This window comes from Sus scrofa, chromosome 2 (genome assembly GCF_000003025.6).
Source record: "Sus scrofa isolate TJ Tabasco breed Duroc chromosome 2, Sscrofa11.1, whole genome shotgun sequence".
NCBI classification, from domain to species: Eukaryota; Metazoa; Chordata; class Mammalia; order Artiodactyla; family Suidae; genus Sus; species Sus scrofa.
Genome location: NC_010444.4, coordinates 5,761,160 through 5,784,633, shown reverse-complemented (window position 1 = coordinate 5,784,633; position 23,474 = coordinate 5,761,160). Strand labels below are relative to the sequence as shown.

General features: G+C 42.9%; 1 protein-coding gene across 4 annotated transcripts; it reads left to right on the top strand.

Moving 5' to 3' along the window:
* Positions 297–8,099, top strand: RBM4 (RNA binding motif protein 4). 4 transcript variants are annotated; one of them, XM_021076813.1, is made up of 4 exons: positions 297–488; positions 1,442–1,865; positions 5,140–5,833; positions 7,689–8,099. In XM_021076813.1, the coding sequence occupies exons 2-3, from the start codon at positions 1,454–1,456 to the stop codon at positions 5,823–5,825; spliced, it is 1,098 nt and encodes a 365-aa protein (XP_020932472.1). In that variant the 5' UTR covers positions 297–488; positions 1,442–1,453; the 3' UTR covers positions 5,826–5,833; positions 7,689–8,099.

The following is a 23,474-nucleotide window of genomic DNA, read 5'->3' as shown; positions in this document are numbered from 1 at the left end:
GTTGGTGTTCGGGAGTTTAAATTTGGAGGAGAAGGCAAAACGGAGCGCACGTGGATTGGCGAGATGTGGAAGCTTGACAAAGTTGGCGCCATGAAGCTAAACACCGCCACACCAGAGCTCTAACTCGCTCCGCCTAATGGCGGGCGGAACCCCGCCAGCGAAGCCCACGTTGGTAGTTCCGCCTTCACGCCGACCTCTCACCCAATCAATGACTTCGGCTTCTCGAGAGAGGTGCTCATTGGCTTTCGTCTAAACGCTTCGGGGTTACTGACGTTTACACCTCTTCCCGGCCTCAGGTAATTGGCATTCGTGGTAACCAATCAGGAAGAGGATCTACGGGAACGCCTGCCTTTTACTTTATTGAGCAGCCAATCCTGTGATAGGCTCACCTCCCTCTACCCAGAGTCACTTCTGCGGCCGCCGCCATTTTAGCGTTTTGTCAGGAGCGTCCGCGCCGCGAGGAAGAGCCCCTGCTGATTTTCGTGCGGGTGAGCGACTCCGAACCCCTCCACTGCCTTTCTTTTGTCTCGTTAAATCTTAACTCCTTCTTTGCGCCTCAGGGCTGTCCTAGTGGGGTTGTGGCCTCCGCACCCGTCACTGAGAGACGACCTCGGTGCTCGGCATTGCGCGGTAAGCCTGAAGCAGCCCTTCCCCCACGATCTCCTCAGAGAATACCTTGCCTTCTCCCCACCTAGCCCTCTCTGCCTGGCTTACAGCCTCGTGGTTTCCACGGAGATAACCGCGCTTCCCTTAGACTTAGAAATTAAGATCCTTTTTCGAGAATTTCTCAAGCCTCGAGACGTTGGCCGGCTGGTGAGTCTGAAGCCCCCTTCTCCGGCCATGCGTTTCTCTATTCTGCAGGAGCTTGTAGGACGGCGCCCCTAGAGAGGCGTTCCCCGCTCCAGCACTTCCTGTGGTCCCCGAACGCTTCGGTCTCCGGCCTAAGGCACCGGTTCACTGCTTCCAAGGGAAGCCCTAAAACGTAGCTATTACAAGGTCCAATTTTCCGGAAATGGTGGCTAATTCTTTGGTTATGAGAAGACGACCCAGTTCATAATTTCAGACGGTCAATCCAGCTAGCAGGGTAGTTAGAGATTTCTTTTTTACAGTGGATAGGAAGCCCAGTAACACCACCCCCCCGGGCTACATTTATGCCCTCACTTTTCGTTTCCATTCCCGTTTGGAAGAACTACGAAACTCTTAGCAAATCCTTTGTCTATGTCTACTAAAGAGCTCTGTTATAGATGCTTTCATGTTTTTATAGGTTCCACAGCTGGAAGTCTAACGGGCCTCCTTATTTCCATTTCCTTTTGATGATGTTGTAGAGGTGTGCGTGTGAAGTGTGTTAGAGGGGGAAAACTGGCAATATTTGTCAGACCGAAATTGGTAACTGATGTGGGCCTGAGGTCTTTTGTTAGAATTTTTGTTTCTTCTCGCCTAGGCTGTGTCCGAGATGGTGAAGCTGTTCATTGGAAACCTGCCCCGGGAGGCCACAGAGCAGGAGATCCGCTCACTGTTCGAGCAGTATGGGAAGGTGCTGGAATGTGACATCATTAAGAACTACGGCTTTGTACACATAGAGGACAAGACGGCGGCCGAGGATGCCATTCGCAACCTGCACCACTACAAGCTGCACGGGGTGAACATCAACGTGGAAGCCAGCAAGAATAAGAGCAAAACCTCCACAAAGTTGCACGTAGGCAACATCAGTCCTACTTGCACCAACAAAGAGCTTCGGGCCAAATTTGAGGAGTACGGTCCAGTCATCGAATGTGACATCGTGAAAGATTATGCCTTCGTACACATGGAGCGGGCAGAGGATGCAGTGGAGGCCATCAGAGGCCTTGACAACACAGAGTTTCAAGGTGAACCACCCTCTTTGGGAAGAGGACTGAGCACAAGTTTTTGTGTAGAAGATAGGTTGGATAAGTAAAGGAAGAGGTCTAGGATAGAGATACAGCTGTTGGCAGGCTAATGGTGAAGATTAAGTGTGGGTGATGGACTTAAAATGGAGAAAGCATGTGGTTTAGAGGCTTTACTTAGAGCAAATCAAGTCTAGGAGAAGAACCACTTGGCTATAGTTTGGAGCCCCTAGGCTTTTATGCCTATTAGTGCAGAAATCCTTTTCTCTGAAGAGTTCTTTAGTTGTTTTGTCGTCGTCTTTTTTTTTTTTTTTTTTTTTTTTTGAGTGGAGCGTATAGCAGTGGTCCACTCTGAAATTTATTGCTTTAGCACATGTTATTTTGCATTTGGAGGACCTGGCAAAAGCTGGCTTAAGCGATGTTATTTAAGAGTTAAGATTATCTGTTAAACTCCCCACCTCATCCCAATTACAGCTTCCCAGTAAATGTAATTAGTTGTTAAACTAGTTTTTAGAGAACTAGTGTCTTTAAGAGCTATAGTACTTACTGTTTTTCTGTTACACTTGTACTAAGAGGTTCTGATTGGAGGATGAGAACACTTTAGAATTGAGGCTAATCTCAGGAGTTTCTGAGTTGGGGGGCAGTGATGACAATACCTTTTGACTGGTTCAATATCCTTGGTGAATAGAGCATTTGGATGGGTGTTGTCTTGGAGCCTTGTTAGATGAATTATTAGTGTGCCTGGAAGGGAGCATGAGTGATACTATGGATAGATAGTTCATTTGGAAGGTATTTTATTTTCTTGCTTTAAGATCGAAGTTCCTATGGCCAGAGTGGCAGTAGTGAAGGGGGTGGTAACCATGGTGAGTTGCTAACTCTTCTTTCACTCACTTTGGATTTCCAGTGTCAAAAAAGCCTTTCTCTTTTGGTGTAACTACTACTAAATTTTGGGGTATTCCCACAATGCCTTGTTACATTTTTAACATATTTTTTTTAGCCCAGACAAGGCAGTGGCTGCTCCTTCTCCTGAGCAACACTCAATTGTTAAGAGTCATTGCTGCCATCTTTGGTATTTACTTCTCTTAACTTGAACCTTCTTAGACCTGGAAGTCTGATCATCATTCTCTTAAGTTAATGGGTGCCCTGTGTCATGGGTATTGGCTGTGCTTTGCTAAGAAATAATGTCACAGGTCTCTCAGGTCTAGTTTGTTTTTCTTTTTTAATTGGTAAGTTGAGAATTAGTTTGCGTCAACAACTTAATTGGGAGCAAGGGCTGCTTTGTGGAGAGTTTATGATATCTAATTTTTGGACATTCTTCTCTAAGCTATGGAAGAGGTGGTGGTGACTGTAAGTCACACATGTGAGGGAAGGATAGTTTGGATCGATATATACAAACTGTCTGAGGACCATAACTCTTGGCCTCTGAAGTCTGGGCTCTCATGATGCTTAGTTATTTTAGCTTTATTTACTTTACTATTAGTTATTGTCCTTAATATTGTTTAGAAGAGGTTCTTTATTAGAGAGTAGCAGTATTTATTATGGGGGGTCCCTTTCCCTTTCAGTTTTTCACTGTTGGGTATATTCTTTTTATTATCTGCCCATTTAAGGAGCATTCATTTTAGATATTTTTAAAGACTTAAGTTTTTTCTGGCTTTGGAATCCTTTCTGGCAAATCCTTAGATAAGGACATTAATGACCTTTATGTCTTGAAAGGGGGATGGTTGGTTGCTTAGTTGCCCTTGTTTTCTCTGGTTTTGTTAGGTGCCAAAGTGGCCACGTGGGCAGATGCTACAGTGACACAGGTTAGCACTTAAGTACTTAATTGCACATCTTAGCTCTGGCACCTGACACTTACCAGATATAATGTTTAAACTAGGACTTTTTCTTTCTTTCTTTCTTTCTTTCTTTTTTTTTTTTTTTTTTTTTTTTTGGTGCTTTCATTCTCTTTCCCTTTCCTAGTCTCTCGGGACCTAATTTTAATTTTGTAGGTGGAATTGTATATTTACCATTTTCTGTAATGTTAGATGAATAGATGACTTATCTGTTGACTTCCTTGGTTCTAAGCATTCACTTCTTTGACATCTGCATGCTTGGGTGCATGATAGCCAATTGTATTGGAAAGCTTTTCCTGGAATTTTTCTTACCAGTAAACTTTTTTGGGGTTCCTGTTGTAGTACATCAGGTTAGGATCTGGTGTTGCTGTAGCTGTGAGTCACAGCTGCAGCTCAGATTAGATTCCTAGCCCAGGAACTTAAGTGTGCAGTGGGTGTGGCTGAAAAAGAAAGAGAAAGGAAAAAAAAAAAGAAACTTAAACTTCTCCAGAAATGTTTCTTCTTTTGTTAAATTTTCAGAATGAATATTTTTCATTTCCAGAATATAAATTGTAATTTTCAGCAAAAAAAAAAAAAAAAGGTTCATGCCCTAAGGATCTCAGATCTCTAAAGAGGAAAAGTACTTTAATCTTGCTAAAATGGACAGTTTAATCCATTGATTAATCTTTGGTCATTCTCTACTTTTCTCATTCCCCTTTATCTTCCATATTTTTCATAATATTCTTTCTGAAAATACAAGTGTCTTGTAAATGGCCTGCCCTGTTTTCTTCAACTCTGTTATAAAGGGTCACTAAAGATTATAAAGAGTTCTTGTTAGTATCAGAACTAGTAGGTTAAAGGACCCACTTAAGGAGGAAAGCAGTCTTTCAACTCATATTTCACCCCCTTCCCCCATTCACAAGGGGTGTTTTCCACAAAAAATCTTGAAAGTTGCCTACCACACTCAGCCATGGATCAAGTCTGGATCACCATCAATGGTAACTTTTCTATTCTCTTTGATTTTTGGGGTTAAGTTGGGGATTGGCCTTTGCATTCTCCTGCTTAATGAAATCGAGAGTCTTAATAGTGGAGATTGGAGGTGTCAGAATGTTGTGGAGCACTCTTGGTGTGGTTTCTTTTGACATTCAGAGTAGTTTTTGTCCAGTTACGTGGCAAAGGATTATATGCTTATTTTTGAGCAAGAGTAGTTTCTTAGTCCTGGAGCTGGTGTTAGAACTGAAACATTTTCTTCATTTAATTGATCTTTGCCTAAATCAGGTTGTAATATTGAATTTGTACTGGATTTTTTTTTTTTTTTTTTTTTTTTTAAAGAAAAACTTTAGAAAGGCAATGAGTCCTGCATTAGAGTTGTCTAGGTAAAGCCATTGCTATGACCAGTGTCTGGGGTAGGGGCTGGGGCTATGACTAAGAGTGATAGCAACCCTTCTTGCGTCTGTTTCTTCAAGGCAAACGAATGCACGTGCAGTTGTCCACCAGCCGGCTTAGGACTGCGCCCGGGATGGGAGACCAGAGCGGCTGCTATCGGTGCGGGAAAGAGGGGCACTGGTCCAAAGAGTGTCCGATAGATCGTTCGGGCCGAGTGGCAGACTTTACCGAGCAATATAATGAGCAGTATGGAGCAGTGCGCACACCTTACACCATGAGCTATGGGGATTCATTGTATTACAACAACGCGTACGGAGCGCTCGATGCCTACTACAAGCGCTGCCGTGCTGCCCGGTCCTATGAGGCAGTGGCTGCTGCAGCTGCCTCTGCGTATAATTACGCAGAGCAGACCTTGTCTCAGCTGCCACAAGTCCAGAACACAGCCATGGCCAGTCACCTCACCTCCACCTCTCTCGATCCCTACGATAGACACCTGTTGCCGACCTCAGGAGCTGCTGCTGCTACAGCTGCTGCTGCTGCAGCAGCCGCTGCTGCTGTTACTGCAGCTTCCACTTCATATTACGGGCGGGATCGGAGCCCCCTGCGTCGCGCTACAGCCCCAGTCCCCACTGTTGGAGAGGGCTACGGTTACGGGCATGAGAGTGAGTTGTCCCAAGCTTCAGCGGCCGCGCGGAATTCCCTGTACGACATGGCCCGGTATGAGCGGGAGCAGTATGCGGATCGGGCGCGGTATTCAGCCTTTTAAAGCTTGAGGTGAGAGTGGTGGGGTGTCCCCTGTTCTGGTTTTGCCATCCCTCCTGCAGCCTAAAGGCTCCAGTTAGGCTGCCCTGCTTGCTTGCTTTTGCAAAGTTAGGGTAAGGTTGCTAGCATGGTTCAGAGCATAGGGAGAAGTTCTAACTACTTAACTTTCTGAAATACGTAAACATCCTGAACCCTCATGGCCGATTTTTCAGGGCTTCTAGTCCTGGGAGTCAATCTGATTCTATTTGTGCCTGGAAAAGCAAACAGTGGTGTGACTAATCTTGGGTCACACCTGTGTGCTCTAATTGAACTGAACCTGGAACCCAGACATTCAGACTCAGGTGTGCTGTTTCTCAGAGACTTTATTGACATTCCTAGGTGTGTGACATCTAAGGTCTACAAGTTTGCTCTTCTGCTTCATGCTATGTGAAAGGTCTGATGTGACCTGTAAATGATAAAGCCTATGTAATTGTAGTTAATCGGTCATCACTGCTCAGGTCCCAGTTACTATGAAACTACCCTAATGGCATCGTCTTAATCTTGAAGCAACGTGTTTTGACATTCCTGAACAGTTTACCCCCAACTTTATAGAAAAAAACTTATTTGATGATAAGTTGGGGCAGAGAGGAATAGAAAAAGGTGTCTTAATTTATAAAGTTGATTTCAACAAGGATTCTGGGACATAGACTTAGGTTGAACTTCTGCTCAGTTCACATTCATTCCCTGAGCTGAATAGAATGCCCACTCAATTGTTTTATCTTCCAGTCTTTCCTGTAAGAGCCTGTTTGCTTCATTCAATTTTTTTTTTTAATTTATTTTTTTAACTGTCCCCCCAGTGTTAGATTTGACATCCTCTCCACTTCTTCAGGGTGTAAGTAATATAAATATGTATGCACCCCTGTTAACCCTACTCTTCAGTAATGTTGAAATCCAGGGTTGGGAGCTTTGCCATAAGCAGATCACTCCCTTCATCTTCCCACTAGTAATTTAACACTCTTCAACCACCAGCTCTACCTTGAGTCCTCTGGCTTTTTCCTCCCCTATACATTTTGAGCCTCATGATCCATTTGGCTCTGCTTGAGTGTATTGTCTTCCGACGCTTGCCAGCTTTGGGCTCCAGGTATTTGAGATTGCTGTTGTATAAAGGGTGTTTCACAGCACCCTTTGTCTTGAGTAGCTCCCATTCTGTCCCAGACTTTACCATTGATCTGTAATCCTATAGTAAAAGAGTGGGTGATACTGTCATCTTTTCGGTTAGGGCAGAAGGTATGTGACTTGCCTGGGGTTATTGGGTGGAAGTTATTGTTAGGGCTGGAGAAGAAACTTGAGTGACTTGATATGTGGCTTATACATGCCCTCCAGTACATTCTTTTAGTTTCTTCCCTAGGCAGAGTTGGAGGCCCTCAGGTCTCAAAGCTTAGGTGGTGCTACTTTTTCCTAGACCTTAAGTGGTTTTTAACTTAGACCTCCCAAGATTCAGGCATACTTTTTACTCCAGATTGTTAATTGGCACCTTTCCCTTTTTCCTCTCCTCCAGTGACAGTTTGTAAATGTGGAGTTACCTTCTCTGAGGAATGCTAATGTGTTAATGTCAAGAGAAATACAGTGTCTGCCTACTCTCATGAAAGAAAATTTGTTATTTAATTGAGAGAAAAGCCCTAGTCTGGGATTGCTTGACTTTCCCAGTTACTTTCAGGCCTTCAAGCTTTTTTCACTTTTAGAGAGTATTGTGATAGTGTGGATGGATACAAGTAAACTTAAAAGAAGTGTCAAATTACCATATTTTGTAAAGATGTTTTTTGAAGTGTTAAGTGGAAAAGCCCTTTTGAGCTTTGCTGTAAAGCCCCTGTATTGTGCTCTCTTTCAGGTGGGATGTGTGTGGGCTGAAATTCCGAGCTGCGGTTGTGCATGAGAATACACCCTTCGTGGTACTGCGTCTCCGGGACGTTCTCGGCTCTGTGCGTTCAGTCCCTCAGGAACCGTGGACCTTAATTTACCTTGCTAAGTTCAGAACACCTCTTCCTTTCCTCTCTCCCCTTTCTTCCTGTCCTTCAATACTTCCTTAGCTTCCCATCACGTTCTATTCTCCCAGCAGGCCTCATTGTGTGCAGAAACTTGTGGGGGTTGTGCTGTCTCCCCAACTCCTGCTTCCAGTGGGTGTTGTGAGAGTGTCACTACTCCTAAGTCTTTTTGGCCCAAAGGCTTATGGCGAGTAGACACATAGAGTTGGATCACTTTTTTCTTTCCAGTGAAATAAATGGTTTTTCAACTTAGGGAATGTGTGCTTCTAGAGAGTTTTTGCTTGGGCTTGTGTCTGGGTTCTTTATTTGTCCCTGGAAGAGAAGGGGAGGGTATAGAGTTTGACCGACATTCAGTTCTGGGTGAACATCACTGCAGTGATTTTCTTTATTGTAGATAAGATTTATAGGTACATAGAAAAAAGAGGGATTATATAGAATAACTCAGGCAGGCAGCCTCATTCCATTAAAGACTTTCTCCCTCTGGTACATCTCTGCTATAAAAACAGCTACTTGCTAGTGGTTTTGAGAAGTAGGACTTTGCCTGCTTGAGAAACAGTCAATTGTCACCCACTTTTACTACTACCATTCCAACTTCCCAGTCAGTCAATACATCTAGCTTGACTTATTTCCAAGGACGAGATCTAGGAGAAGCAAGTGTTTGAGGGAACAGGAGATTGGTCAGCTTTTACTTCATGCCAGATGGAAAAATTGTGACTCCAGCAGCATTCTGCTATTTTCCTAGGTCAGTAAGTAATATTTTTTGATGCCTTTCATCATCTATTTGGGTAGTTCTGCCAACATCTAAAGAATACATCAGTGGTGCCACTAGTACCTCATTTCCTTTAGAATGATAGGCATAGCAAAAGAACCCTGCAGTGAGCTTAAATGGTTTAACAGTAAGGATGGGGTTGGGGGTGAGTACAAGAAAGAGCCACTGCTTCTATCAAAATGCACTGGTTTCCAGATATTTTTTGTTTGTATCTTCTTACAGTTTTTTTGTTTTTTTTTTTTTTTAATTTTAAAAAGTATAGTTGATTTAACGGTGGTGTTTCAGTTTTAACATATGTATAGTGGGGCTGTGTGTGGTTAGGGTATGTCCCAGCATCATTCAACAGGTGTTATGCTTTAGAAGGGTGGGTTGTAGAGATTTTGTAAAGGAGCGGGGTTTTAGGTGTTTTCTCATATTTTACTGTTTAATGACTCTGTCTAATTCATAGATGAGACTGAGATGGAGTAACTATCTGTATATCTTACTTTAAATGACACCTTGTGGTAGGTGTTTTATGTGTTATTTAAATTCCTGTCAGTTAAAACATTTTCTCACCTCAAACTCCAGATAGTTGCCGAATATGGACGTTGTCTTTGGTGAGAGGTCAGGTAGTGAAGGATGTTGGTGGAGTTGGGATTAGGGGTGGGAAAGAGCTACCAACTCCTGCAGATGAGAGGTGGTCAACAAAAAGGACCTCGAGGCTAGCTGCTTTCCTTGCATTTGGGTTTCTCTTCCCTGGCTGGGTTACTTTTCTGCCACTGTCACTTTTTAGAGGGTTTGCCTGCTTTGGTCTCCTTTTTCCTCAAAAAATGAACTCATTATGATCAGTACTTTTTTCAACATTACCCCTTGGTCTGATGGGTGGGGTTGGCAAGTTTCAAAAGATGGAGACTAACAGTATTCATTGGTTCAACAAATAAAAATTTTGAGCCATACTTTTCAAGATAATGTTCTAGGTATAGTTTGGGAGCTTATAGTCTAAGAAAGGGAGATAGTACAGAATGTCAAGTAGAGAACTCAGAACTGAACTTAGGTGGAAATGGTCAGTGAAGGTGGTGACATGTCACAGTGGATGGATTAAATCTGGGGGTAATTTTGCATTACAGAGCATGCTGTGTAGTTAAAATTTAAAAAGGAGTCATTTTTGGAGTTCCCAGGTGGCACAGTGGGTTAAGGAGCTGGTGGTGTCACTGCTGTGGCATGGGTTTGATCTCTGGCTCCAGAACTTCACATGCCATGGTCACAGCCAAGAAAAGGGGCGGGGGGGGGGGGTTGTGATAAAAGGGAGTCGTTTTCTCCCTTTGAGAGCACAGTTTTCCTGTAATGAAACTTAAGTAGTTTTTCATAACCACCAGTTCTTGGGCTGGTTTAATGCTACATTCCTACCATCATTTTGGTTTTGGTTTTTGTTTTTTAAACTACTTGTTGACTGAGAAAAATATTAAGAACTGGGGAAAATAGCAAGTGTTGAAATTTTAAAGAGGTGTTTTGAAATGATTGAATTTTAATTTGTTCAGTTTTAATAACATTAAGTTTTTTGGAATTATTTTTGTGTAAGCTTCTGATCAAGTGTATCTCTGAGACCACGTGGTCTGCTTTGTGTAATTGACAAAGTTATACTACCATCACTTAGCCTCAAGAGTTGTACAGTAGTTTTTTCAAAGGTAATGCTATAATATACTGGTTTTCAGTAGCCTTCTCCTTTTCATTTTGTTGAGTGTAGTTAGCATCCACCTGAAAGCTTGCTTTGCACTTGATAAAGTACTCACAAGTTGCCAACTATGTGTAAGTACTATGTGGAGAACACAAAGATGAATAGGTGCCTGTCTTTGCTTTGCCTCCAAAAGCAGCTTTCTGTCTAGGCAGTTTGGGTGTGCAAATAACTGGTACTATCAGTGTAAGTCAGGTGGGGATGGGGGTGGTTACACTGTTCTGTTGTCATGGCATCTGGCCCAGCCTGATTCTGGATGGGTCAAAGAACTTAGGAGGGCAGTTTTCAGAATGATACTGGTTTGGTTTTAGACCTCTCAGCTTTGACTTACTAAGTCTTCTAGGCACCCTCAAAATTGGGGATGAGTTGAGTGATTGCTAAATTAAATTGCTGTTTATCCCAGAGCTCCATCGGCTGTAAGTTGGACTCTAGGGGGATGGAGTAGTGAGAGGTAGACCATTTGCATCGTGGTATTAATAGATACCACAATAGTTCTGATAGAAATTACTGGAGTAAAGTGTTTAGTATTGGTGTTTTTCATGAGGTCTCATACTGAGGCCAAAGGAATTCCCAGAATAATGACAGCGGTAAGTCCCAGAACTGCTTTTCTACTTGGGCTTGGAGAACAGTAGTCTAGGTTGAAGCATAAGAAAGTTGAGTTCTAGAATGAGATGGCTTGAAGGCTGATTAAGAACTTCCTGTATTTGAATATCTTGAGGAAATATTTGATTCGTTGGAAGAGTTAGAGCTGAATTACATAGAGAATAAATGAAAAAATTTAAACGCTAATTCCAGAATAAATAAAAACTTGTGGAGTCCGATATTGTTCCCTGTGGTATACCGTAGGAAACGCATTGCTTAGCTATTCTAAATGTAATAGTTTTCCTCTACTAAACCCAAATGTCCATTCCATCTCACTCCTCCTCACCCCTTGGCAACCACAAGTCTCTTACTATCTGTGAGTCTATTTCTGTTTTGTGGATAGATTTGTTTGTGTCATATTCTAGGAGTTCCCATCGTGGCTCAGTGGTTGACGAATCTGACTAGGAACCATGAAGTTGCAGGTTTGATCCCTGGCCTCGCTCAGTGGATTAAGGATCCAGCGTTGCTGTAAGCTGTGGTGTAGGTCGCAGACGCAGCCTGGACCTTGAGTTGCTGTGGCTCTGGCACAGGCCAGCGGCTACAGCTCCCATTAGACCCTTAGCCTGGAAACCTCCATATGCCTCAGGAGCGGCCCTAGAAAAGGCAAAAAAAGACAAAAAAAAAATTCTGTATATGAGTGATAGACTGTGCTGTTTGTCTTTCTAACTTCACTTAGTATGATAATCTCTACTTGCAAGATTTTGCATATGTACCTCAATTTTAAGATTTTATGGGAAGAAATTAATATGAGGTTTATAGTATATATATATATTTAATCCTTATTTTCTCCCACATTTTTTTTTTTTTTTTTTTAATGGTCTCATCGGCCACATATGGAAGTGGCCAGGCTAGGGGTTGCATCAGAGCTATGGCTGCCAGCCTATGCAACAGCCATAGCAAGGTGGGATCCAGGCCCCGTCTATGACCTTCACCAAAGCTCGTGGCAATGCTGGATCCTTAAACCATTGAACGAGGCCAGGGATTGAACCTACATCTTTCTGGATGATAGTCAGGTTCTTAACCTGCTGAGCCACAACAGAAACTCCTCCCCCACATTTTTAAAATATCTCTGAAGTTTGGATGTATCTTTATCCATAGTTTAATTGGCAGTGTTTTGGTTTTAGTAGTATGTAAAATAATGATGCATCTTAAAAATCAATAATGACCTTAAAATCAGTTACATTTTGCATTAGATGTAATATTACTACTTTGCATGAGTTCATGTTTATCTGTTAGTTAGAGTCCTAGAAATGGAGTGGCATTTTATAGTTTTATGAATTGTTTTCAGAAGTTATTCAGGTTTTTCAAGTGTTTCCTTAAAACTCTCATCAGTACCTTTGTTGATCTTTGTACTTAGCATTAGGGGTGGGGGGGCTTTTTTGGTCTGTGCCTTTGATAAGCGGAAAGTTCCTGGGCCAGGGATTGAACCCAAGTCACAGCAGTGATAATGCCAAGTCCTTAACCCCTAAGCCACCAAGGAGCTCCTTGGCATCTGTTTTTATAAACGAGTGCGATTGATCGTCTGTGATTTTAAGAGCCATTTATTTGTTTTGTTTGTTCATATCCTTTGTTGTCATGTTTCTGAAAAAGGTGGGTCTTCATCTTAATTTGTATATATTAAGGAAATTAGCTCTTTGTGATATGAGTTGCTAGTGTTTTTTCCAGTTTGTCATTTTATTTCATGATGTTTTTGCCACACAGGAAAATTAAATATGTGGTAGTTAAATTTCCAGTCTTTAGGACTTCAGGATTTTGCATCACAGTTGAGATCTCTATTCTTGAATATAAGAAAATTCTTACTTTTTTTCCTGTACATTTTTGGTTTCATTATTTAAGTGTAAAAATGTACTTGGAATTTATTTGATATAAAGTATGAGGTAGATATCTGACTTTGCTTTCAAGATGGCCACTCAGGGACAAAATTGAAGTCTCATTCTAATTGCAATAGAACTGAAGGGATGAAAGTAATGTTATTAGAACATCTTATTTCCTTTTCTGATTAAAAGAAGCAAGAAATTTTAGCACTTTTGATGAAAGACTGGAAGGAGTGGGACACAGATGTCTCTTACCTACTGTAACAAACTGCTAATGGGGAGGGGGAACCACTGCCTTACACCAATTAAATAGTAGGCTCTGGGGTGCAGAATCAACCTTTGTTGTAAATCTGTGCCTGGAGTGCTTTGGTTGGGCTTACTTTATGGGGTGTTAATCAGATTTGTTGTGGTTTGGCATGTGTGCCCTCCAGGGATTCAATCTGTAGGGATCAGTCTATAGAACCTTTGGAAAAACCGGTAGTGCTCCTCAATCCAATTGCAACAATACCCAGGACTTTATCAGGATTGAACCTACAGGGACCCACTGCCTCTATTTGTTAAGATGGGTGAGAATGAAATTTCTCTCCTTACCTGTTCCTTCTGTCTTAAAACACTGTTTCCATTTCTGGTAGACAACATTCCAAACAATTGGGGACAGACACAAATTTTATAACGCCTTAATTTTTGAAAAAAATTTTCTTTGGTGAATTATCCCCCGTGACAAATCAAAACAAAGTTTGTGATTTTTAGAATTGCTTCGTATTTGGTGAAAGAACTCTTTTACTTGCTTTGCAGTAAATCTGTTCCAGCTCATCTAGGTGTATTGCCTTATTTGGCCTGTTCTTATATTTGCTCTATTAGTTTTCTTTACTTATGTCCCATGGCCTTTTCCTTGAATTTAGGCTTCAAGATTGGGTAGCCTTTTATAATATGTATGTTATTTGGCTGCAAGACATACCTTAGACTTATCAGATAAATGCCATTATGTTGACCTAAGTGGCAATCTTGTCTGCAGGTACCCTACTGGGTGGAAGACTTAACTGAACCTTTACCCAGCTGGTTTTCTGTGATGGTTGTAGATCAATCTACATGTTATCATTAGCAGATAGATTTCTTACTCTCTTGGTGTCCAAAGCTGTGGGATTTTTGCTTTTATTTTCTCCTCTTGGTGTCCTCTTCTGATACTTTCTTATGCTGTAATGAGAACGGCCTTTTTTTTTTTTTTTTTAAAAACCTTCATGATTTCACTAAACTTTGACTGGACTTTAAATGACTTCGTATATATAGACCAACATTCATACTGTTTGGTCCAGTTTTTCACCAGAGATGAGTTTCTTATGTGGTTAATATAACTTTGGATTTAGAAAGTGTCGTGTTAGAACCATACTGATTAGCTTTACCAAAGTAAAGAATGAAATATAAATAGTACCTGGGCATCTTCAAAAGTCAGTCATGAATTAAATTAGTCATAAAAAAAATTTCTCTAAACAAGCTTCCTTTAGGTTTTTAGTATCAGATATCTCCTAAGATAGCAGGTGGGTAAGAAATCTGTCTGGCAGTGTTTTTCTCCTTCACCAAGGGGGAATGGATAAATCACCTTAGGGGTGTATCTTTCTTAAACACCAAATGATGTGGAAGTGTGTTTTTTTTGTTTGGAGACAATGCTTCAAAAATTCCCACCTCTTAATTTTTACTTCTTTTTCTCAACTCATCCATCCTCTGTCTTTCCAGATTGCTTTCCTAATATTCCAACCCTTTTGACCCCATTGTGACTTTTAATCCATTGTGGGTTTTTTTGTTTTTTTCTTTTTAGGGCCACACCCACGGTATATGGAAGTTCCTAGGCTAGGGGTCCAATCTGCTATAGCTGCCAGCCTGCACCACAGCCGCAGCCACAGCAAGGCGGGATCTGAGCTGCATCTGCAACCTACACCACAGCTCACGTCAATGCCAGATCCCTGACCCATTGAGCAAGGCCAGGGATTGACTCCACAACCTCATGGATACTAGTCAGATTTGTTTCCGCTGAGCCATGATGGGAACTCCCTCAGTCCATTGATTTAACTTTGCATTGTCCTTATTCAACTTGAGAACCATAGCCAATCACTGTCATTCCTTTGCGACACCATCTTTTTTTTTTTTTTTTTTTTTTTTTTGCAAGCTCTTAGGCTGTGCAGTCTTCCAGCTATATCATACTTGGCAGAACCACAGCCAGATTAAATCTAATTCATCTGTTCATTGTGACTGGTGAGTCTGAAGTTTACTGGAGAAAAATAATCTCAATGACTGTTCTTGCTCTAAAAAATAAATGATTGCAAACCTTGTATCTTGTCTAGACGCACAATTCTGCCACACAGAGAATAGGTCCTTGTCATTTGCCCTCCATTCACCACCTCTCTCCTCGATTACCTAATGAATGACCTGCTTCCTACCTTGCAGTAGAACCTGAGGCAATCAAAAGAGAGTAAGCATTCCCATCATACACACTCACCTTCCAGCATCCCAACTAACTGCATTTATCTAAGACTAGTAGCTCTGCTACTCATTAGGGCCCATCCTCTTGCTCCAGTAGTTAGTTCTTCCCCTTTGACATCATCCATTTTGGGGGTGGGAGGCAAAATGTGCAGTGGCTTGATGTGAGATCTCAGTTTCCAGACCAGGGACTGCATTTGGCTACAGTGGTGAAAACACTTCATGCTCAGTGCTAGACCACCAGGGGACCCCCTATTGGATCAGTCTTTTTCCCATTTCAAAAATGTCATGACTCTGTTTCCCCTGCCAGTTCCTGCCATTTTATTTTTTCATTCATTTTGTAGTAAAACTCAAAAGTTTTATATGGTTTCTAATGATCACTTTCCATTTTTTCTTAAACCTTTCTTGATCAGGCTTTTACCCCTGCTGTTCCATAGGAATGTTGCTAGTGATTTCATGTTGCTAAATCATGTGGTCACCTTTTTTTTCCACTATAAAAGATCAAGGCTTATTTCTTGTTCATGCCGCATGTCCATCATGGTTGTGTGGTGGTTTCGTCTATGTTAGTCTCACAACCCAAACTAATGGAAGCTCCACCATGTGAAACTTCCACTCTAGCTCAAGACAGGCAGTGAACATAGTAAATAAGTAATTCACATGTTAGGAAATGAGAGCCTTGTATTAAAAAAGGGTGGAATTGAGTAAGGAGGGTTAGGAATGCTAGAGCAATGTGTGTGTATGCAGATGACTGAGAAATTGTGGTTTAAGCAAACTCGAATGAGGTGGGACAGCTTTCTAATATTTCACGTACAACAGCTTGAGTAAGGGCCTCAAGGTGGGATTGTGAATGGCCTGTTCTAACAGTAAGGGAGGCCAGGGCCAAGAGTGGAGTGATGGGGGAAGATGGGGTCGTAGGAGAAGAGGTCAGGTGGTTAAATGATCGTCTGAGGTCCTTTTGGCATTTACTCTGAATGAAGTAGTCTTGTGTTGTTGTTTTTTTCTTTTTTTGTCTTTTTCCTATTTCTTGGGCCGCTCCTGCGGCGTATGGAGGTTCCCAGGCTAGGGGTCGAATCGGAGCTGTAGCCACCGGCCTACACCAGAACCACAGCAACGCGGGATCCGAGCCGCGTCTGCAACCTTCACCACAGCTCACGGCAACGCCGGATCGTTAACCCACTGAGCAAGGGCAGGGACCGAACCCGCAACCTCATGGTTCCTAGTCGGATTCGTTAACCACTGCGCCACGATGGGAACTTCGTCTTGTGTTGTTTTTAGGTAGAGGAGTATCATGACGTGATGCACTCTGGCTGAAAATGATTGTTATACCCACATTTAGTCCATTAGGAAATCTTACTGGCTTGACTTACAGTCTGCCTGTTCATACTCTAGTTGGAGCTACCAACATCTTTCACCTGGATTTCCCAAGTTCTTTCCTAATTAACGAACATGCTTTCACATTGTCTGCCATCTATTTAATATAACAGGAATTCCCACTGTGGCATAGTGGGTTAAGGATCCAGTATTGTCAGTGCAGCAGCTTGGGTCCCCGCTGTGGCACAGGCTTGATCCCTGGCCTGGGAACTTCCATATGCTGCAGATGCATCCAAAAAAAAATTTTTTTTTTTAATATGACAGCTAGAGTGATCCTTTAAAAATGGAAATCAGATAATGTCACAACTCATCTCAAATCCTTCCCTCCTCAACAGTGGCTTTTCATTTCATTCAGAGTAAGAACCCATGGAAAGGTCTGTAAAGCCCTACATGATCTGCCCTTCTCTCCTTAGCTCTCTGAGTTGGTGCTGCTCTCCTTTGCTCACTTCGCTTTAGCCACACTGTACAGTGGACTTTTTACAGATTTTTTTTTTCTTTTTAGGACCACACCTGTGGCATATGGAAGTCCCCAGCCTGGGGGTTACATTGGAGCTGCAACTGCCAGCCTATGCCACAGCCATGGCAATGCCAGATCTGAGCCCTGTCTTTGACCTATATACCATAGCTCATGGCAACACCGGATCCTTAACTCACTGAGCAAGGTCAGGAATCCCGAACCCATGATTCTAGTCGGTTTCTAGAATCCTCATGGATACTAGTTGGTTTCTTAACATGCTGAGCCACAATGGGAACTCCAAGAGATTATTTTTCAAGGTCAGACTCCTTTACCTTAGTGTTTGCATCAGCTAATTCTCTAGATATTTCTTAAAAGCCTGGTTTGTTTGTTTTAAAAACAGATTAGGGTTTTCAAAGTAGAAAGGAAGCTGATAAATTTTCAGGAGAGTTAAAATTGAGGCTAGAACTTCTCTATTAGATGGTATCATCAATTCCCTTGGCTTTACCAACCATCTAGATTCCAGTCCAAAACTTTTCCTCTCTCCTCAAGCAAGCTGTGTGTCTGGCCAAGAGGCCATGGAAGCCTGATACGGAATCTATACCCCTGGTTTCGTCTAATTTGGATAACCTCCAGTCTCCAGTTACATGGACTTTTTCTTTGAAGTCAGTGGTCCTTGTTAAATGCTACCACTTGTCAAGAGAAAGGGTTTAGATGAGAAAAACTTGATTATATAAGATGTTATGGTGGGGGAAGACTTCTTGCTGTTGCTGTTACAGACATTGTTTGTGTGTTTTCATGTGCTAGAACTGGACCTCTGCAGTTTTCACATGAAATCACCCCATCCTTTCAATTGCCTAGGACCTACAGTCGTAGAAAATTGAATCAAGAGGAGACTTCCTTTAATGCCCCATGCACACTATACTATGCCTAAAGCAGATGCTAACACTGGAGCTCTTAGAGTTCTCCTTGGTCAAACTTGGTACGTCTGAAATGGAATTCCTGAGTCTTCCCACTCCACAATAACTTCCTCAACTTTCCCCATTTATTTTTTTTAATCATTATTTTTATTTTTTCATTACTCAGATGAATTTATCACATCTGTAGTTGTATAATGATCATAACAATCCAGTTTCACAGGATTTCCATCCCACAGCCCAAACACATCCCCCCACCCCCCCTTCCCTATTTCTTTAAATGGTGCTTGTGTCTACATAGCTGCTCCAGCCAGATTCCTGGTAGTCGTCCTGATTCTTCCCTTATTTATTATTTTCCCTCTTCTGTTCTTTAGCACATTTTTTATCAAATGTTGCCACTTAAGTCCACGTCTGCCACAAGCATAGTCAAACCATAGTCATGTCCCACCAGGACTACTGCAGTGGCATTCTGGCTTCTCATCTTCCTTTTTTTTTCTTTGTTTTCCTTCAATTTAATTTACATTCAGTAAGCTGAGATGATATTGTTAATCATATAGGTTGTCACTCCGTAACTTAGAACCTATTGGCAACTTCCCAGTGTATTTAAAATGCCAGTCCATAACTTAGAACCTATTGGCAACTTCCCAGTGTATTTAAAATGCCAGTCCTGGGAGTTCCCGCTCTGGTGCGGTGGGTTAAGGATCTGGTGTTGCTGCAGCTGTCTCAGCTCCAGCTCAGATTTGATCCCTGGCCCAGGAACTTCCATGTGCCATGAGTGCAGCTGAAAAAGAAAAAATAAAATGTCAGTCCTTAGGCCTGGAAATGTCTGGTCTCTCCCCCACATTCCGGTGTCATTTCAGATCCCTTTCCCCCTCACCTTTTCCTAACCACACGCCCTCCTTTCAGATCCTGTTAACTAAAGACTTTCCCTGCCTCACGGCCTTCTAGCTGAAAGGACCTTTTCTCTTGACTATTTTAGGGCTATTCCCCCCCCCCCCTTTTTTGGCCATCCTGTGGCATATGGAGTTCCCGGGCCAGGGATCAGATCTAAGCTGCAGCTGTAGCAATACTGGATCCTTAACCCACTGTGCTGGGCCGGGGATCAAACCTGTGTCCCAGTGGTCCCAAGATGCTGCTAATCCTGTTGCGCCATAGCGGGAACTCCAGGGCTGATTTACTCTTCAGGTCCTCGCTTCAGGATCAAGCTTCAGAGGAAGGTCCCTGACAACCTCTAAGAGATGCTTCCCCACCCCCACCCCCATTCTTCCCTACCATTGTGCCCAGTTTGTGTATTTTGTGGTACTTAGTTTCTTTGCTTACTCATGCGTTGAATATTTTCCTCATAAATTGTAAGTAAGGGGGCTGCCCCAGTGCCTGGCAACAGTGTCTGACTTGTAATGGGCATTTAATAATGTGTATTTATATATAAGCTATTTGAATGTTGTGCTTCTCTTAGGAACATACTATCCTCTACCCTTGTCCCCATCATTCACTGCCTTAGCAGTTATCAGTTGCTCAAGAAACTGAGTGCCAGCACAGGACCAGGCCCTGGGTAGGACCAGAGGATTCCCAGATGGCCCATTAGGGTTAGAGTTGTGCTCTACTCTATATGTCAGCCGTCAAGAAAGGCAGACGTTTAAAAAAAAAGGAGTTCCCATTGTGGCTTAGTGGTAATGAACCCGACTAGTATCCATGAGGATGCGGGTTTGAGTCCTGGCTTCACTCTGGGTTAAGGATCCAGCGTTCCTATGAGCTTGTGGTGTAGGTCACAGATGCAGCTCAGATCCCAAGTTGCTATGGCTATGGCCATGGCTTTTTTGCCCCCTAGCCTGCGAACTTCCATGTGCCATAGCTGTGGCCCTAAAAAGCCAAAAAAAAAAAAAAAAAAAAAAGGCAGAGGTGGTGGAAATGATAACCTAGGAAGGCCCTTTAGCTTGGAGATTGGTGATCCCTAAAGGCGAAGCTTGAGTGGGTATGTCTAGGTTCCACAGTGGGCAAGAACCGGGGCGGCGGGGGCTGGGTTCCTTGAAGACCAAAGGAGGAGTGATGACAGCTCCCTCCCTGTAACTCCCTTCAAGAATAGAGTGGAAGCTTCTCTTTTGCTTGCACACATCAGTTTGTGGTAGTAATAGCGAACTGAGTGCTTTACATTTACTTCACACAATAAAATTCCCATTTTATGATGAAACAGGCTCAGAGAAATTAAGTAGCATGTCTAAGGCCACAGAAAGAGCTTGTATCTAAGTTCTGGCCCTCGAGCTCCAGAGCCTAAATTTCAGCCATTAGTCTAGTGAGTGTCCTGAGGCCTGTTACAGTGTGGTCCAGTCCCAGTTCTGACTTCCCTGCAGGGTCCAAATCTCTGAGCCTCCTCCTCTGCTCATCTTGATCGTGAATCACCTTGTTCTGTTCCAGGTAGGGGTGGGGAAGGTGGCAACAGCGTTGTGGTCCCTGGGGTGTTGGCCACGTGCCCAGCTTAGATGGTCTTCGTCCAGGTTCCTCAAACTCTCGTCCTATGGAGAGGCTTGGTGTGATTCACCAACATAGCCCTGAAACCACTGGCCATGCCGCAGTGTAGAAGGAGGATAGTGGTGCTTAGGGTGGGGAGGGCCTTTCCCTAACCACTCATTTTCCTAATTCTCATAGCCATTGTCCTGCCTCTCAGGTCAGAGCCAAGGGTGGGCCAGGACCACTGTTGCTGGAAATGTAGTTCACCTTGCCAAATGCAGAGGCTAACCCCGTCACCACCCCCTCCTTATAGACTCAATAGGGTCTAGCCTTAGGACTACTGGGTGCCTCTGCCAGCTGCTCTTCTCCATTTCAGTAGCTTCTTTCTTCATCTCTCTGCTGTGGTGAGCACACAGTAGGAATCACCTACTGTGTATGTACCTTGGGGGCAGGGGCAAGTCATTTAACTGCCCTGGCTTTACCAGGGGAGCCAAAGGATGCTACCTCATTGGTTCTTGTGGATTAGTAGAGAGAATGACCGGAGTGAGTCCTTCAACCTGTAGCGCCATAATTGTGCGATTTAAATTTTGCCTGGATCCTCAGAAGGCCTGCAAACCTAAGGCACTACTGATTGAGATCATTTTGCCAACCTTTCCATGTGTGGGTTCCTGTGGCTGATCTCTCATTTCTTGCACTTCTCGGCAATAGAGCCTTGATCTTAAAGCCTTGAGATGGATTTTTCTGACAGAGCTGACAACTCTTCCTAGGAATGTATTTTTATTTCTTCCTTCCTCCTCCTAAATATCTCAGAGAACCAGATTTGTGAGCCAAATTCTAACAAGCCATGAGAGCAGTCTTAGGCAAGTTGTTTCCCTTTTCAGGGCTATCTTGCAGCCAACTAACCCTCCTTTCCTGCCTTGTGGACAGGCTCTGTGCAGTGTATTGAGTGCCCTTTCTATGCCACACTGACTTCACTGTGTGGCTGGCAGTTAGAGGAAAGTATAGATTTGGGGCTGTCTCAGGCCTAAAAAGAGCAGGACTTGGACTGCAGTAGTCTAAGCTATTGCCAAGTTGGAGCTGTGGCTCAATGGGTCTTTGTCTCTGCAGGGAAGGTGTTGCAGTAGAAGTCAGGGAGTTCTGAGACACCACCTAGGGGGACCTGGATGCTTTTCTCCTGGCAACAACATTTAAATCAGGCTGGGGTTTATTTTGCCTTGTACTTGAAGTGTGTCAGAATGCTGCTGCTGTGGCTGGTCCTTGCTTGCATGGTGCCCAGAATTTCATCCTAAATAGCTGACTGTCCAGGAAGAAATCCATGGAGATGGAAGGCCTTGGGTATTTTGGGTATTAATTCATTTTTTTCTCCAAAATGGGACAGGGACATGTTGGCCATCATCTCTCACAAATATTTCATTCTCTTTGTGGACTGGTGTGTGTGTGTGTGTGTATTATTATTTTTTTTATGGCCATGGCTTATGGAAGTTCCCAGGCTAGGGGTCGAATAGGAGCTGCAGCTAAGGCCTGTACCACAGTCACAGCAACACCGGATCTGAGCCATATCTGCCACCTACACCACCGCTTGTGGCAATGCTAGATCCTTAACCCACTGAGCGAGGCCAGAGATCAAACCCCCATCCTCATGGAGACTGTTGGTTCTTAACCCACTGAACCACAGTGGGGACTCCCTGATAAGTATATTTTTATTTCAAAGGAAAGAAATACGAAAAGAGAGTTTTAATCTTAAGGCATAAAGAATAAGCTTTAAGAAAAAAGTTAACTCTCTTGGAGTTCTCTTGCAGTACAGTGGGTTAAGGATCCAGTGTTGTTGCTGCAGAGGCTTGGGTCACTCTTGCGGGATGGGTTTGATCCCTGGTCCAGGAACATCCATGCTGTGGGTGTGGGTCCCTCCCCCCCAAAAAAGCTTTGGAGTTTAATTATATAATTGTCCTCTGAACTCTCATAGTGCTTTTACATTTCTTATAGTAATTACTGTTTTGTTCATATTTTCCCCTCTCAAGATTTCTGAGGCCTATCTCATCTCCCTGACCCCTTAGCACTCAGTGGTGCCTGGTGTAAAGCCATTAGGCAGAGCCTGGCTCACAGGTGCTCAGCAATGTTAGGGTGGGAGAGGCACAACCGATCCTCTGGAAAGCTTTAGTCAGTCAACCTCAGGGATTTAAATAACTCCTGCCCCCTTGAATCACATATACTTATGCATGGTTCTTTTCCTATCTTTAAGGCAGTATTCCTTTAAAACAAAACATCAGCTTCATGATTAGGGGATTGGCCTGTTACATCTCAGGCAAATCTCATATCTATAGTGCTAGTCACTTTTTTAAAAAAAACTTTTCAAAAAATAGGTATTTTTTTTCTTTTTGGCTGTGCTTGTGGCATGCATAAGTTCCCAGGCCAGGGGATCAAACCTGCACAATAGCAGAGACCCAAGCTGCTGCAGTATTGCGCTAAAGGGGAACTCCTCAAAAATAATTTAGAAAAATTGAATGATACTGGAGTCCCTGCTGGCACAACAGGATTGATGGGGGTCTCTGCAGCACCAGGGCACAGGTTTGATCTCTGGCCTGGCACAGTGGGTTAAAGGATCTGGCATTGCTGCAGTTGCAGATATGATCCTTGGCCTAGGAACTCTGTATGCCACTGGGTGGCTAAAAATGGAAAAAAATTTTTTTTTCACAATTTCATATAATCTTATAGTAATCCTTTTTTCCTCCCCTCCGGTATTGTTCCTCTCCTGTCCCTCTCTCCCCTGGTAGCCACTAGCTGGTTCTTTGTGAGTCTGCTTTGTTTCATTCACTGGTTTGGTGGTGGTGGTTTTTGTTTTTTAAGATTCCTTATAAAAGTGGTATCATAGAATTTTTTTCTTTCTCTGACTTATTTAGCAGAATGCCCTCCAGGTCCACCATGTTGCTGTAAATGGCAAAATTTCGTTCTTTTTTATGGCTTATTTGTATTCCATTATCTACCTTATAGTATAAAATATCACCTATATTACATATATGGCACATCTTTATCCATTCAT

Bases quoted from the DNA above. Each gene is read 5' to 3' on its own strand.
- RBM4 (XM_021076813.1), top strand. From the start codon at position 1,454: ATGGTGAAGCTGTTCATTGGAAACCTGCCCCGGGAGGCCACAGAGCAG. The intron at 1,866-5,139 runs GTGAACCACCCT...TGTTTCTTCAAG, and splicing joins TGACAACACAGAGTTTCAAG to GCAAACGAATGCACGTGCAG.